Source organism: Elgaria multicarinata, chromosome 4 (assembly GCF_023053635.1).
Source record: "Elgaria multicarinata webbii isolate HBS135686 ecotype San Diego chromosome 4, rElgMul1.1.pri, whole genome shotgun sequence".
NCBI lineage: Eukaryota > Metazoa > Chordata > Lepidosauria > Squamata > Anguidae > Elgaria > Elgaria multicarinata.
In genome coordinates, this window is record NC_086174.1 from 124258160 (window position 1) to 124275494 (window position 17335).

A 17335-nucleotide genomic window follows, 5' to 3' on the forward strand; every position below is an offset into this window, starting at 1 on the left:
TGGTAGCCAGAAGAGCATCCAGAGACAGATGTTCTTTCAAGGTTTTTGTACAATGTCTGCCTAAGCAGGAAGTCTACAAAACAAAAAAAACCTTTCAGCGTTTAGCCTGAACAGAGCTCAATTTTAACAGAATCTTTGCTGAAACAGTGCAGAGCAGATTGTACCAGGCTGGCTGGCTGCTTCATCTATATGCTATCACAGCCGCCTCTAAAAACAGGAAGGCTCATGTTGAAATTATGAAGTAGTCTCCTTGGCAGTGAAATTGATTCCCTAAAGGTGAGCTACAAATCAAAATTCAATTTGCTCTACCCACATGTATTATATGCCCCTACTAACCATATAAAGAGGGTCATTCAGCACATAAACTAGAAGTGCCTCCTGCCCTATCTCAGGTCCCTCAAAGTCAGACATAGCTGCTTTCTTCTCTCTAGTGAGATGATTCAGAACCATATCAGGCCCCATGGACAAGTATTATTAAATATAACATGTCATTGTTTCCAAAGGAATTATTATTATTATTATTATTATTATTATTATTATTATTATTATTATTATTTCCTGCACCCTTTTAGTGTTGGAGATGTGGAAAGCATGAAAGATGAAACAAGACAACAAAGCTCTTGCAGGTTCATCAGTAACATTCTGTGGAAGAGAAATCAAGTATCCCATTTCCTAGGGATAAAACTTAAGACGTGTCATGCTGGATCAGACCAAGGGTCCATCTAGTCCAGCACTCTGTTCACACAGTGGCCAACCAGCCATCGGCCAGGGGCCAACAAGCAAGACATGGTGCAACAGCACCCTCCCATCCATGTTCCCCAGCAACTGGTGCACACAGGCTTATTGCCTTGAATACTGGAGATAGCACACAACTATCAGGGCTAGTAGGTGGCTACTACTGGCATGTGTCTAAAGTTAACAGATTCTGTTCAAATATTTGGTCTTTTGTTTTCCTTCCTTACCACATTTATAAGATTGTCAAAACGGTTAATATTTTGTTTGGAACTGAATTCTAGCGCTTGAAGCAAAACTCTGAGCTTGGACTAGCATTCCAGGGGGGGAAAATACAAGCAGGGAAGTGAAGGAAGCACAGTGAGAATCGGAGAAGAGGCATGAGAATTGAGAGGGCTGAATGCTTCTAGTGTTCCACATCATATATGTGGAACACAGCATCATAATTCTATCATCCCACCCTAATTTGGGGGAAAGGATGTTGCTTTTTTCTGATATTTCTCTCTGTCACTTTAGGATATTTCTTCTCTTCTCTTATTCTTCTTTGTTTTGGACTTTCTTTTCTGGACACTTATTCGTTTGTATTTATTTAAAGTCTGGGAGATGAGTTGGAGAAGGCCAAAAGGTAATGTTTAAAGGAGGGCAGTAATTTAAAAATGTTTGAGAAATGTTGCCTTAAAGGGTGATGCTACGGCAAATAATGACCACCTCCTATGCAAAAAACCCAATCATATTTATCCTCCTCCTCCTCTAGCCTTAGTGAATCATTTTCTCTCCATTTAATTCCTTGATACAGATTGGGAACTAAAAATTAAAGCATGGACTGTAAAAGGATTTTCGGCAACCTATTTCCTATCTGACCTTGGACAAATCATTTTCCTTCCATCTCTTTGTAAGTGTTTCATCATCGTCGTCATCATCATCTGTTAAGGTGGAAGAACAGCAGGACTAGATTCTCCCTTTCCCGTCCCCTCCCCAAAAAATCTTATCCAGAGAGTTCCCCAATCTTCTGGAGCAGATTTTGAGGGCACGCAGGGGGCAGTAGGCTATGCACCGGCTTATGGTAGCTGAATATTAATGAGTTGAATGAATCCATTTTCTCCCCTTCATCCTTTATGACTTAAGATTCCTTTAAGGAAATCTACCCACAACAGCTCCCTGTCTCAGAGCTGAAGCCTAGTTAGACAGTAGGACTCGGATGTCAAGCCACTAGGAGAAAGTGTTTCACCATTACCTGACCTGCGTAGAGATGAGCGCTGCTAAATTAAGCAGTAGCAACAGAGGCTCATGACACTTCAGATGGATTAATCACCGACCGAGGAGCTGATGGCTTCAAGCACTGCTAAAGGCCATTAACCCTATCTGCTCATTAATACCCAGAGAAAGTACCCTGTACTTCAATTATTAATGCTGGTGAGCATAATGGAGAAATGGGGAGCATTAAGCGTTACTGGTAGAATATCCAGATGCTGGAATCATGGCATACTTTTAAAAGCTGAAACAGTTTGGCATATTCCAAAACACTTAAAGGCATATAACTATCTGCTGATACACCAAAGATAAATGGTTTGTTCAAGTATAGTTATTACACTTATTAATCAGCTGTTGAAATGGAACTCCAGACGACATGCTAAGCCACGGTGGTGAAGCATTTTGAGCTAAACATGATGGCTTAGCGTGACGTGTGAAAGATGAGTTAATGCGATGTGTGAACCATTCCTAACCAAGGTGGCTACATAACCACTGTTTAAACACTCTCGCTAACTATTTGCTGCAAAAGGGTTAGCGGCCTAACCATGGCTTAGTGTATTGCCTGAACAGGCCCATTGCCAGAGACATGAGGCTACCACCAACAGCATCCCATCTCGTGTTCCCCTTTGTAATGGCACTCATCCAATAACATGAACTCAATGCATTTCCCTGCCATCAATGATATGGAATGAGGCTAAGGAAAACACAAACTTCAGAGGAGGGGAACCTATGGACTTACAGATAATACTTACATATTAATTTGATTTATACCTCAGCTTTCTAACCAAAAATGACTCAATGTTGGACCCCAACTCCCATCAGACCCAGCCAGCATGGGCAACGGTCATGGATAATGGGAGTTGTAGTCCAACAACATCCGGAGGGCTGAAGGTTCCCCATTCCTGTACTACTTAAAACATTACTTCACAGAATGACTGCTACAGCATGTTATTATACAATCACTGAGGCCATTTACCAAAAGGTTTCAGTGAAGTACTGAAAATAAGCTGTGGGTATTCAGACTATGACATACAATTCTCAAGCATGCACCACACACAATTTCAAGAAGGGAAGTATTTTTTTCTGATTAACTTCTTTGAAAGAAAAAATGGGTTTGAGACAGGTATGAAAGGGTAGTCATCAATGCAATCTAAAAGCAATATCCAACAATATCAGTCTGCTAATGGAAATTTTGTTGTACTAGTGCAGTGGTTCTCAACCTGTGGGTCGGGACCCCTTTGGGGGTCGAATGACCCTTTCACAGGGGTCGCCTAAGACCATCGGAAAACACATATTTCCGATGGTCTTAGGAAACTGTATTGACTGAACTATGTCATGTATCATCTTTTGTATTATTAAAGCTACTGTTATGTATTATTTTCATTAGCAAACCATCCCATGACAATGGATCATGTAGAGAAGAATAAAAATAATTTTATGGTTGGGGGTCACCACAACATGAGGAACTGTATTAAAGGGTCGCGGCATTAGGAAGGTTGAGAACCACTGCACTAGTGTAAGGGACCTCAAGAGCAATGCCAATAGCATTAGCTTGCGCAACAGGTTTTCTGGGGAATCCTATCATGCTGACTAATGCAACTGGCATTGGGTTAGAGGTCCCTTACATAATTTGTGTTAGTGGAGTTACACTGTAGATAACTGCCCTATGAATTTTTTAAAAAAAAATTCTCAAAATGTCATGCTATTGTAACTTATATAACTGTACATAACTTTGTCAAATCTGTAAAAAAAACAACCACTTTGATTCTTTGGAAGCTGACCTTGGGGTTTCCATTCTCCTGGGTATTATTACTGTATCAAAGTTACCATGTATATATTATTTGTCTTTAGCATGAATGGGATTTTATGTCTGCATGCTTGTCTTTTACACCCCCCACAGCCCAATTCCGTAGAAAAAACTTCAAAACCAAATACTGTTCAAGATCACATCCAATATTTTTAAAATGACACTACATTTAAAAATTCAATTTGGCAAGGAAAAATCATTATCCCGCTGAAAGCTTTAAAAACATTTCCGATTCTATTTTCATACAGCTTTTATACCAGTTTACCTGATTATCATATTTAAGAGACTGCGTTCCAACCAGAAACCGTATTGCATCTGTTTCGGCGGTCTGGGGTGTTAAAGCTCGTGCCTAAGGGGGGAGGAAAGGATAAAAATACAATCATATCCAACACATTGTAGAATCCTGGAAAATACAGGACATCGGTTACCAAGAACAGTGTTTTTGACATTTAATCCATCTGTATTTTGACTTCTTTTTTTAAAATGCAACTTCTTTGTTAAATGGCTTTATTCAGCATCTTTCATGCTTCTCCCTACTTTCCTAAAGCATGCTTGGTACAAAAGTGTGGTGCCCTCAACTGAAATTGTCATTATTCAAGACACATTTCTAGAATTAACTTCTGATCATCATGTCATCTGTGGGAAGTATGCACAGAATGTGAGAGCAAATGCACAAATGTTCAAGGCAGAACATTTGGTAGAAAAAGCAATTGAGGAAACTCCTAGAATAGGTTAATGAAATTGTGTGTTCTACATTTTAAACAAATTTCTTGCACAAGGAAAATCCTTACATACAGCACCACGTTTTGCGTTTGTGTGTTTAATTTTTTCCTAAGTTTTACAACAAAATATAAGGGTTGGATACAAACTAAGTTAGTCCTTCTAAGGTCCCACTGACATCAATGGTGAACATTTGTTTACAACTAAAATAAAGCCTTATTTTTTTGAAGCAGTGTGTGTCTGCCTGTGCAATGCTGAACTCCAAACAGCAGAGAGAGAGAGAGAATGCCAGAATTCGATCATTTTTGTCTGTCTCTTCTGCCAAGACGCTTGTTCATGCACTGGTTATTTCATGGTTGGACTACTGCAACCTTCTTCTCTCTGGCCTTCCTTCTTCTCACATCAGTCCGTTGGTTTCTGTTCACCACTCTGCCGCAAAGATCATCTTCTTGGCTCGCCGCTCTGACCATGTTACTCCGCTTCTGAAATCTCTTCATTGGCTTCCATTTCACTTCAGAATCCAATATAAACTTCTCCTGTTAACCTTCAAAGCTTTTCACGGTCTAGCTCCTTCCTATCTCTCCTCTCTCATCTCACACTATTGCCCCGCTCGTGCTCTTCGCTCCTCTGATGCCATGTTTCTCGCCTGCCCAAGGGCCTCTACTTCCCTTGCTCGGCTCCGTCCATTTTCTTCTGCTGCCCCTTACGCCTGGAACGCTCTTCCAGAACATTTGAGAACTACAAGTTCAATCGCAGCTTTTAAAGCTCAACTAAAAACTTTTCTTTTTCCTAAAGCTTTTAAAACTTGATGTTGTGCAGACTTTATACTGTTAGTTTTACCCTACCCTGTGCCTGCTTACCCTACCCTGTGCCTGTTTGCATTCTCTTCCCCTCCTTATTGTTTCATTATGATTTTATTAGAATGTAAGCCTATGCGGCAGAGTCTTGCTATTTACTGTTTTACTCTGTACAGCACCATGTACATTGATGGTGCTATATAAATAAATAATAATAATAATAATGTGTGCACAGGTGAACCATGGTGTAAAAATGTAGCAAGCTGACTATAAAGAGCATCTATTTTTTACTGTAAACATCCTAAAATATATGAGGCAGCCAAGAATTATGAACAATTAAAAACTATGCATAAAAAAATCTTTTCCAAGGTAGCTCAGTTGCTTTATTTGTTCTAATTATGAAATATTCACTATGAAGTGCAAACAAACCATGAAATGCTGACATGTTCCTGCAGATAAGTATTTATTAAAGTATTTGTTTAAAAGAATTATGGTTAACTCATTATTTCCCCTAGGGGATAGCTTTATATAATTAACGCTACCTCTGATGTGAACAAGTTACATTAAGAGCACTGGACAGTTTGGGGCACCAAGTTAAAAATTCGGAACTGCTCCAGTTTAGAATAGAGTGATTTATAGCTCTTTGGTATTATATGGACGCATAAAGCTATAACAGTATAAAAGAACTGCTGAATTTGGCTTAGATGGGCTGTGCTTCCTGCTTCTGGACTGAGGAGAGAGAAGGCACAGCCTGAGAGAACTCTGTGGAAAAGGCTTTGTTTAAATAAACCTTAGGTTGTTTGGAAGACAGAGTCTGTCTGAGTCCGTGGTGTGCAGTCCACCAGCTTCGAAACAAAACCTAAGATGATTTCTAGATGGATTCTTCAGTTTTCTTATCAGTGATTAAATTAACCTGCCCCTTCAAACTAAAGACACAGACATGAAGACATTCTTGGCAAATAGATAAACAGCCCCAGATTTATTTCAGTAGAACTTCCTTCCAAGCACGGCTTCTTAGGATTGTAGCCACAGAGAGCCATGTATAGTAAGAGGACAGCAAGGGAATTGTACATAGCAACAACAGACCCTAAAACAAGCCACAGATTATTTGAGGGTTGTCTAACCTTCAAATAACCACTACCGCCTGGGTTTGCACCACATGACAATCCACAGCAAGCTGGACAACATGCAAAAATGGTGCCTGCAGGTGCCCAGCACAACGCAACAGACCCCACGGGTAAATAAGTCAATGGTTAGCTCTCATGTCATGTGAACCAGGTCACACTCTTTATAACCACATGTTCCAAACATGTTAAATAGTAGGGGTGTGCAGTCTGCCCCAGAATTATCTGGTAACTGTGAACATCCATGGAGCATTCGATCTTCCATTGGCCGCTTCCAAACCCATTAAATAATCTCAGAGCGGAGACATGGCCAATGGGTGCTTCTAAAGTCTCTGTAATTATCCATTTTCAGGCATCAATGCCCTGTGAGTGTGTGTGTGTGTCTCCATATTTGGAGGATGCTGTGTGGGGTTAAGGGAAGCTAACCAATTAGAATTGCCTCTGACTGTGTTCTCCTCCAATCACAGTGTTCAAGGGAGTGAGAGACACTAACTGGCTGCTGATTCTGGCTGTGGAAGTGGGAGGGGGAGAGGAAGAGAGAGAGCGTTCCTGCCTGTACTCATAGAAGTCAATCATCCACATTTCCACAGTGTGAAAGTGTTTCTGGGCTGACTGGCATCATGAGTGAAAAAGCTTGTACACCTGAGTCAGGCACAGGCAGGCTTTTTATTTCAGTGGCTGGACCGGGGCGGGGGGGGGGGGAGGGCTCCGTCCAATAGATCTGGAGGGCACCAGGTTGGAGAAGGCTGGAGTGGCAAATTTTTTTAAAAAAATCCTAAAAAATCAAGGCATGAATGGATCTGATTCAAACTTCGCATGCTAAAGCCCTCCTTAAGAGCTATCATCTTGCTGTGTTTCATCTTTTTATCTATAAAAATTACCCACATGTAAGGATTTTTGTAATTTCCACTTTAAAAATTCCTTAAAACTGATTCAAACTTGGCACGGCTAAAGCCCTCCTTAAGAGCTATCACTGTGTCAAGTTTTATCTCTTTATCTTTAAAAATTAGGAAGCTGTAAGCATTTGATTGATTTCCATTGATTAGAATGGTTATCCGAAAAGGGACGGTTCTCCAATGGGTAATCTGACAGGGAGCCACTCCGAAATCAGGGAAGAGAATCGCCTCAATGGAGCTCTGGCTCTAATTTTGAGGCGGAGAAGACCTGCTTTGCACACCCCTACTAAATAGTCCACAAGGCGTGTGTATTTATATACTGCCCTTTAAGAAAATTCTCAGGGCATTTTACAATAAAGTTCTGTAAGAAAAACAAAACAAAAATAATTTAGCTAAACTAACTATAAAACACAACAGCCGATAAGGCAGTAAAATATAAGAAGCATAAAATAGTCACTAAACCCATAAAAGATTAAAAGGCCTGAGAAAATATGAAGTTCTTTGCCTGACACCCAAATGATAATGAACTGAATGCCATGGCAGGCTTTCTGGATACAGCATCCCATAATTAGGGTACCATTAAAAAGGCACTTTCCCTGAATGCTACTGTAACCCGCCTCACTTAGGTGGGAGAGGTATCCATAGAAGATCTTAAGCTATGGGGAGGCAGAGAGAGAGAGAGAGAGAGAGAGAGAGAGAGAGAGAGAGAGAAAGAAGTATTCTGATCCTGAGTCATGAAAGCCTGCAATTTGAATTGATCCAGAAAGAAGACTAGAAGCCAATGCATCTGACATGTGAGCAAACAAGAAAGAAAAGGGAGGGACCCTCACAGTGAAACTTATAAACGAAGAGAGGACCTAATAAAAGGCTAATGGTCAAACAGGCTCAGTAATAAAATAATTGTGTTTACTATGAATGAAAGCTTATAAAAATTAGCTTGTGCATCTGACACAGCACAGGCATGATGTGACCATAGCACCCAGCCCCAATGATCTTGTTTGCAGCAATGTTTAGTATTATAAGGATTAACCTGTGCAAGCCTTGGATTCACAAATTTGGAAGCTTTTGCTTCAGTCCTTGACCAACCATAGCTTAGCATTACTATTTCTTTGATTGTAAGATGCCATCGATTGTAAGACGTGCACTAATTTCAGTACCACCAACAGAAAAAAACCCTAAGAGACACCCGCGATTCTAAGACGCACCCCATTTTTAGAGATGTTTATATGGGGGGGGGGAAGTACGTCTTAGAATCGAAGAAATAGGGTACATCAGAAGCAAGACAAACCGTGTTTAATCTTAACTTTGGCTAACTAAATTCCCCTCTCCAACCCCCCACATCAAATTCTACAGCAATTATTTTGTTTAATATTCTTTTGGTTAGGTAAAAACACACACACAAAGGGACTGCTACAACACAGAGTGAAATACTGTTAGCCACAGAAGAATTTCAGTAGTGTATAATTGAGTGGAATTTTTGTAAAATGGTAGGCTATCTTGTATGGGCAGTGCACCCTGAAAGGCTGTCTAAAAATCTTTAAATGAGTTAGTAAATTAGCTAATTGAGCCTCTTAAGAGCTCACTTTATGCAACTACTGTTGCCCTGTTCAGGGCAGTTGTTCATCCCCTTCAACACAAATAGAGATGTGCAAGGTGAACTGTGGGTGGGCCCATGCTTTTTGGTCTTTCTCCTCCATTGTTCAGCTCCATTGTCCTCTACATGTTGAAGGGCAAACTTCTGCAGGGAGGGACCTGCTCTACTCATGGATGCTCCCTGATCAATCAGTGTTCTAAATCATGCAGGGAGCCTACATGAATAGAGAGCACTCCCCCTCACACAATTCTAATCATGCAGATGGTGCGGGTTTAAGTTAAATAATGATCTTACATTTAGTTCAACCTTTCCCAGCTCCGAAAATCAGAAGCAGCAGGATATACGTTGACGCAATTACATCGCTACATCACCAGTCCGTCTGTAGTCAAGTTGGTAGGGTTTACAGTTAACAATACCTGATTACTATCCATATGCAGTATATTCATACTCTCTGCCCACTAAACAGATATCAGCTGTCAGAGTTGGGTGTGTGTGAGATGGGAGGACACGACAGAAATTGAAAAAGAAAGCTGAAGCATACTGAAATGGCAACATCAGAAAACAAAGTTGTCTATCAAACATAGATTATAGAGTACACTGGTCTGCAAGTACTATGATCTTTCACAAGATGAACTCAACCAACAATTACTCTAGCCTATGACAGCTTATGGACCACTTAACTATATCTCTACATTCTGTTCACACCAATTCTCCTAAAGTTTTTCCTACACATAACAAGCGCTGCCTACTGAAGCCACGATTTCTCCAGCATGCCTTAATCCAGCAATCCGCTGCTTCCACCTACAAGGGATTCTCTGTTCATTTGCTGCGGGTGGGGGAGAACAGCACTAGCTCATGCATGGAACTAGTGCTCCACTGGCCTGCACCGAAACGACCATGCAACACACCATGCAAGCCATGCAAGCAGTTAATCTAGGCCTTCACTCAGCTGAGGGAATCCTTGAACTAAGAAAGATAAAATCAAATCCACTGCTTAGAAGTCTGTAACTAAATTTATACAGCAACTCTTACAAGCCTACCTAAAGGGAGGCCTTTAAAAACAACAATGGAAATAAGCAATAGTAGGGGAGAAGGGCAAATATTGACGAAGCAGTAATTTAGCTAGGTGCTAATACTACATCACTGATTTGTGTCCTATCCCAGTGTATAAGTCTATATCTGTACCTATGAACTAAATACTTAGGAACCCCAACCCAAGGAATTTCACCTCCAGAATACAATGAACAATAATTAGGGATGTGAAAGCCTGGTGGAGTCAATGGGGAGGATGAAGTTGTTCAGTGAGTGGGGGAATCAAAAGCTCTTATTAAATATTTTGTTTCAGAATGAGTGAAAAATACTGTTAAAAGTAGCATTTAAAAACAAACAAAATATTATAGCAAATTTCACAGTAGCTCTGAAGAGCCACTTGGCCATACCTGCCAAGGATCCAGAGGATAAAGCTCATATTTGCTTTTGTTTACTTTTAGGAAGTGGAGAAAACTAAAGCCAATTATGGAAGGCAGTCCATGTACAGTCCTCTCAAATGCACCATGCTCACCTTCTATCAGAAGTCCTACAAACATTTCATCTGCGTAAGAACAATTCCAAGATACTGAGCAACTCAACAACTTCCTTGCTCTTAGAGAAGTGACTGCTTGATAGCATTTTTTCCATCTTATGACAGCAACATCCTAGCTAACTAAAGGAAAGATTAGTAATGGAAACACGCAAGTATACATCCTAACCCAGAGTAGCACTGGCAAGTACTATAGTAGTAGCTACTCTAAATTAAGTGGCACAGAATGAAAGAGACAGATCCTACTTTGAAATTTGCTATTATATTCTTCGAATGGGTTGTTAGAGCAGACTTGGGCAATATGCGGTCCACAAATGGCCTTTAAGGGCCACCTGTGCAGCCCACCATGGATGCCCTGTTCCCTCAATTTCACCCAGTGCTGCAAGGAAAAAGAATGCACAGGAAAAGTCATCCTCACCCATCCTCTTTCCCGCTTCCACCAGCCTGCCAAACAGCTCAGCCAAACCAGGAAGGCATGATATCAGCACACAAGGAGGGGAGGTTTAAACCACTCCATCCCTCTACTCTGAAATGTGGGGTGAGAAGAGTGTGTGTGCGTGTATGAATGTATGTATGTGGAGAGGGGCAATGCTATGCATTGGGTGTGTGTGTGTGTATCCAAGTGCACTTCTGTGTGTGCATGAGAGTATATGTGTGTAGAAATGTGCATGTGTGCACACACATGGCATGCATGCTCACAGGCATGGCCTGCCCACTCCTTGGGGCAAACAAGTTATTCACTTCTGTTTTAGATAAAGAACTGCAGAAAAGTACACAGAATGCTTTTCATTTCCATGAAAGGAAATATTCATACGTTTATTGTTAACTCCCTACCCCAAGCCATTGTTAATGAGTCAGTAAGCATACAACTGATTCAATAAATAATAACAGACATTATAATTGGAATACTGTTACTAGCTAGGCAATTTATTTATTTAAGTATTTTTATGCCTCCATTCAGCCAAAAAAGGCTCTCACGGCAGCTTACAAAAGTATTTCTTCACAGTCCCTGCCACAGGTTTACAATCTAAAAGACATGACACAAAAGGAAAGGGGATTGGGAGGGAGGAGGAGGAGGAGGAGGGGGGAAAGGAAAGCAAATTCAGGCACTACAATCTTAGTTGCAAAGTTCAGCAGTTACAGTTGACAAGGACTTGTCCCATTCATTTCAATGGGTCTACTCTAGGTAGGACTAACGTTGGATACTACCTTTTGTTTGCTGTTTTTGTGAGCCGCTTTGAATGCAGTTCTGAGAAAGTGGCATAGAAATACCCACTATTACGTTTACCATCTCTTTCACACACACACAAATCTGAGCCCCGAACCACCACCACCTCCTCCTCTTCCTTTCCCATTACCTGGAACTCCAGCCCATAAATCACGGGAGCATCATCCTCCATAGCTGCAGCGGTACCAACAGCTGGCCTGGCCTTCCTCCTGCCGGCTCAGGGCAGCCAATCCTACCGACCCTGTCGCGATGGGCAGCCCTACCAGGGTTCCTGCTCCCCTCCTTCCCATTCGAACACGCGTAGAGGAAGGCGAAACACAACACCAAAAAAAAAAACCCCACGTCCCACTTCGGCTTCCGTCTTTCTTCCACTTCCGGGGAAAGCATGAGACGTTTGCTTTACGCAGAGGAGGAGGAGACGACGACGTGAACCGGGATGCGCAGGCGCAGTAGGTGCGGGGTGGCTCTTTCCCCCTCGTCTTCACCTTCTCGGCAGTGTCGTGGAGGTGTCGCTGCTGTCAGTGGAAGTAGGTGAGGCGCAGGGCAGGTGAGTGAGGGTGGAGGAGGGGGATCGTCCTTCTCGACTGTTTCCCTTCGTCTCTTCCGAGGCCTGGAGAGGAGAAGGAGGAGGAGCAGCAGCGTCCACCACGGGCAATAGGAAGTTGCCACCTGTTCTTCCCAGAGCAAGCGACAATCGCCCTCTCTCTGTTGGTGGCTGTTAGCAGGTCCTCTCCAATAACCGGCGAGAGAGCTGTACCAGGCTAGACTGCAAGTGGAGGCGTACTGCTTCGTACACAAAAACAAAAATATGTCACCAAATATGCCTGCGTGTAGAAAGCTAGCATGGGAGGGAGAACGCATGGGTTGAATCCTTCTGCCCCCTAATTAGGACTCTGTATCCAGAGGTGGGTCCCCCCCCCCTTTTTAATGATTTATCAAATCAAGTCAGGTAAAATACCAACTCCTGCAGTTGTAGCTAGTTCAGTCAAGAAGCAGGTTTACTTGCTCATTTGCTGTTTCAGGGAATTCGGTTTTAAGGAAACCTGGGCGAGGCAATAATGTTTGCTGTAATATTTCTATGTGAATATGCTTTCTAAGATGCAATTGCTAAGCTGCAACCTACTTACCTGGGAGGAACTTCCACTGAACTCAGTAGGACTTACTTTTGATTAGATATGCACAGGATTGCTCTGTTTATCATATACAGCAGCGATGGGGAATGTGTTACTCTCCAGATGTTCACAGAATCATAGAATAGTAGAGTTGGAAGGGCCATCAAGGCCATCAAGTCCTGCTTAATGCAGGAATCCAACTTAAATTATCCCTGACAGATGGTTGTCCAGCTGCCTCTTGAAGGCCTCTAGAGTCGGAGAGCTCAAAACCTCCATAGAATGTTGTTGGACATCAATGGCACTGCTGGTTAGGGCTCATGGTGCAGTCAACATCTGAAGTTCCACATGTTCCCCACTGCTGATGTACAATATTTTCATGGTGCAAAGTGAGTTTGAGTCTCCTTTCACTTGGCCTGTCTGTAATTAGGAAAGTAAGCATTGTTCCCATTTTACAGGTGGGACACTCTGGCTGAGCTGAAGTGACTTTCCCAAGGATATTGGGATCTTGCCAGAGCAGAGATTAAAGGTATTGTGTGCATTTTTGTATTTGTTTTCTTTAACTGATCTCTTTTCTTTTTCTTTTTCACTCATTTGTTCCCTGGCAGTTTGCCTTCAAATAATACTCTGCCTTCTGGTTTCATCTTATGAAAATCAGTATCTCATCTTCACCTTCACATAACTTATTTCAATAAATGTCCTGTAATGTATCTGTTGTCCATTTTCTCCATTATCAGAGTCTTTGTCCTTTTAAAAATATATATAGCACCTTAGAAACTTTGCTTTTTTCTTAGAGGATAGGTAAAAGAAAGAGGTTGTTTCTAAACTTGCACAATTCTAGTTGAATTACAAACCCATATAGACTGTCTCAAGGGTTTTCCCTCCCCAACATACACACACTCATATGCACACGTTTTGCTCAACATTTCAAAATTATTATTGGATGCATAGGTGTAATTGTATTTATTCAGTGTTTTAAAATAATGGGGCTGTTGAGAAATGTGCAGGTATTAGTATGACAAAAAGGAACAAGCAAGATAAAAGGAAAGTCATGCTAGTACTGACGTACTCCAAGACCCTGGTTTCTCAGTTGGGATACACTAGCCATGTTCCCTCTCCCCACCCTCCCCATTGCTGTGGATTATTGTTGTTGTTGTTGTTGTTATTATTATTACTTATTGCATTTATATACCACCCCATAGCCGAAGCTCTCTGGGCGGTTTACAATGCAGTGTTAAGTCCCTAGCATAGCCTTCCCCAACTGGATGCCCTCCAGATGTTTTCAACCTCAATTCCCATCAACCCAAGTCAGCATGGTTAATGGACAGGAATGCTGGAGTTGAAGTCCAAAACATCTGGAAGCCACCAGGTTGGGGAAGGCTGCTCTAGCATCTCAAGTTGAAAGGATCTCTTGTAGGAAACTTGGGAATAATCTCTGTCTGAGTCCTTGGAGAGTTGCTTCCAAACATAGCAGGAAATGCAGGGCTAGATGGGTCAATGGTTTGACTTTAAATAAGGCAGCTTCATATGTTCTTATAATCCCAGCAGCAAAAGAGATCACAGAGACTTCAGTTGGGTCAGGATGTGCTTTTGGCTCAGGGCTGTACTGTGTTAAGCACAGGAGTAGTGCTGAACCTGTTATGCATACATTTTGGTTCTGTCTTCTACTTCTGGTGGAAGGTGGAGAACCGGGAACAGTTTGCACAATGAAACAAGCCATGGGTTTCTCCCTCAACAACCCAGAGTTCCAGATTCAGACATCATGGAGAAGAATCCAGGGACAGAATTTCTCTGGGTTATTTAGCACACTGGAAGTGGGTGAGAGGTCAAGAGCCTACACACTCTTGAACTACTCATGGTTAGCAAACCATGGGTAGTTTCATCATGTGAATGACGTCATACTGTACAGCACTATTCAGCCGTAGTTGGCAAACCAGTCAGAGCAGATGCAAATATAGATCCAAATATAGGAATAATTAGAAGGATTTGTTTAAATTTCACAGGAGGCAAAGCCATTAATTTCTCATCTAAATCATCTTAAATAAAATAAATTCTTCAATTAATTTGCATCCTATCCCAAATCATCCCCTCAAACATGTAATAAAGGAATCCCCCCCCAAACTTAATTGCCACACAAGGGAATTTTTGTGTGTGTTGGAGGGGGGTGGGTTGCAGCATTTAGGAAGGGGAGGGTTAACCCTTCCCTTCCGTTAACTCTGAATTTTTCCCCCTGCATGGTAGTTAAGCTGAGAAAGAAACCTTCAATTGACACCAATGGAGACTCAGGGCTCTGGGGACTAGATGCGGGGTCCTGAGAAATAGACTTGGTCCCCATGGGCCCAGGCCTGGCAATACCCTGTGATAATGCTAAAATTCTTGAAAATATGGGGGGGGGGGGCACTGAGAAGTGTCAGTCCATCACTTAAAAGTGACAGGATCACATTGCCACTTTTCCCCCTTTCAGTGCCTTTCGATTGACAATTCAGGAATTGGGCCCTGGCAGCTGTGTGCAAATTAGCCTATATGCAGTCATGCCTTGCCATCATCCATGTATGTGACCAGCTCCACTTCAAGGCTCCATTTGACATCTGAAACATACAAGGAAATTGACCAGGCAAGACAACACATATAGGACAGCTGAAAGAGGACACTTACACACCTGTGAAAGACTGACTTTTTATATATCAACACAGCTGTGCAATTTTTGGAAGCCAAAAAATATAAATATACAAGCCCAGTTGCTCATTTTTGAAGTGCTGGTTAAAATAAAACAGCAGTGAATGAAAAGGGGTAACAATCAGAGTGGGGAGGAGGAGACAAGATAGGTTCTGCCATGAAAGACACTGAGATGATAAGGGGGAAGGAGGGAGAAGACGCCATGATGCGCCTAATTATTTGTTTGGCACACCATGGATTGTTCCATGAACAACCCACACTGCATAGCTTATTCACTGGGTGGCTTAGTGTGACATGCAAATACAGCCAATGTCTGTCACAAATTGTTCTCTTATCTATGCTGTTTAGACATAATTTAGTATTTGCACTGGTGCTAACCATGGTTAATATCACTAACTGGGTTGCCTCTTGAGCAAGATTTGGAAATCCATTTCAAACATAGTTACAGACCCTACTTAATATGGAAATTTGTGCTAGGGAGAAAGAGGAGGAAGGGGAAAGCAGCATTTGTTCCTGACACTGCTGATTTGTGAGGACCAGCAGTGTATCCAGAAAGTGTCTCTTACTTACACAGTACTTAGAAAAGGCTTTTTCTGCAAATAAAGACTAGCTTAAAGACAACAGCACCCAAAGCATCTCCTTTGTTACCCAGTGCCTGGGTACACAATTCCAAGTATGAAAAACCACAAATTGTGTCTCACGATACTAGTTTGCATAATTTACCATAAAATTTGGTAAGGAAAGCACCAATGTCGTTGTTTTGGGGAGGTGCTTTGTCATAGCCCAGTATCAACAGACTGTTTTTCTGGTCATTTCGGATTGACTGTCTATGGGGACACAAGTTACATGTGAGAGTGATGCATTGTAAGTGACTGCTGATGCACAAGACATCACAGCAGGGCCAGCCCAACCATTAAACAGAGTGAAGCAGTTGGCTTTGGATAACCATATTTCACTCTTCAAAATTGCAGAGTTGGGGACCTTAATGAAAGTTGCTTTCAAGAGTACTCTCAAATTTAAAACCCCTCTAACTGCATATTTTCCTTATATATCCTTTTCACTTTCCCCATATCCTTTTCTATGCCATTGTAATGGCATATTTGGTATGCCTTACTCCAAAGCTCCTCAAATAGGCTGCCAGCCTTCTTTCTCCTGTCAGGGTAGAAAGTCAAATATTGACTATTTCTGCAGCTTAGCCTAAATGCATTTCCTTTCCCTGGAGTGCCAAGTTGCCAGGAACAAAAATAGACAAATATCTCATTAGAATAGCTAAATCTGTGAGTTTATGTTGGCACTTTGACTTTGTAATACTGCTTTCTCCATACTGAGGTCTATTGGCACCATGATTTGGCAAAATTGTTTGGCAAAGCAATTGAAAACTTCCATTATCTTATCAAAGTTCTGACAGATAGTACTTGCAGTCGCTAAGTGTCTTGTCCACTATTGTTCCCAATGACATGTCAGGTGATCACCTCAATAAAGTTGTGTAACACAGTGCTTTCCAGAAAAATGACACAAACAGTTGTGACAAGACATTCAAAGAAATCCTTAACTCGACAAACCTCGGAACAAGTATAATTATGAGGTGGAGCTGGTGATTTAAAACAGTTTGTTTATTTATTTACAGTATTTATATGCTGCTCATTAGCTAAAGCAGATTCCGGAGCGGTGCACATAGGTACAAACAGTAAAAGAAAGAGGATTTTATTGTTCAATGTAAAACAAAGGAACCAGAAAAATGTATCTTTGCACCGCACCAGATTTTCCTAACATCATGTTGGCACTATCATAGCTGTGCACAATAATCTGAAAGAAGTAAACC

The 17335-nt window shown here is 41.6% G+C and overlaps 2 protein-coding genes across 6 annotated transcripts in view; one reads left to right on the forward strand and one right to left on the reverse strand.

The window, feature by feature from the left end:
- EIPR1 (EARP complex and GARP complex interacting protein 1) overlaps positions 1-12110 on the reverse strand; it is a 74683-nt gene extending 62573 nt beyond the window's left edge. The window contains exons 1-2 of the mRNA XM_063125134.1: positions 11859-12110; positions 4056-4139 (exon numbers count right to left, since the gene is read on the reverse strand). Of these exons, the coding sequence (XP_062981204.1) occupies positions 4056-4139; positions 11859-11900 (126 nt within the window). The 5' untranslated portion in view covers positions 11901-12110. The remainder of the gene's footprint in view (positions 1-4055; positions 4140-11858) is intronic.
- A 61-nt stretch (positions 12111-12171) lies between these two features.
- The window catches only part of TRAPPC12 (trafficking protein particle complex subunit 12), a 62138-nt gene continuing 56974 nt past the window's right edge, over positions 12172-17335 (forward strand). The window contains exons 1-2 of one of the 5 annotated variants that reach the window (XM_063125128.1): positions 12172-12259; positions 13296-13366. The gene's annotated coding sequence lies outside the window, so the exon portion shown is untranslated. Of the gene's footprint in view, positions 12276-13295; positions 13367-17335 lie in introns of all 5 variants that reach the window. The other 4 variants (XM_063125130.1, XM_063125127.1, XM_063125131.1 and 1 more) reach the window with 4 other exon arrangements.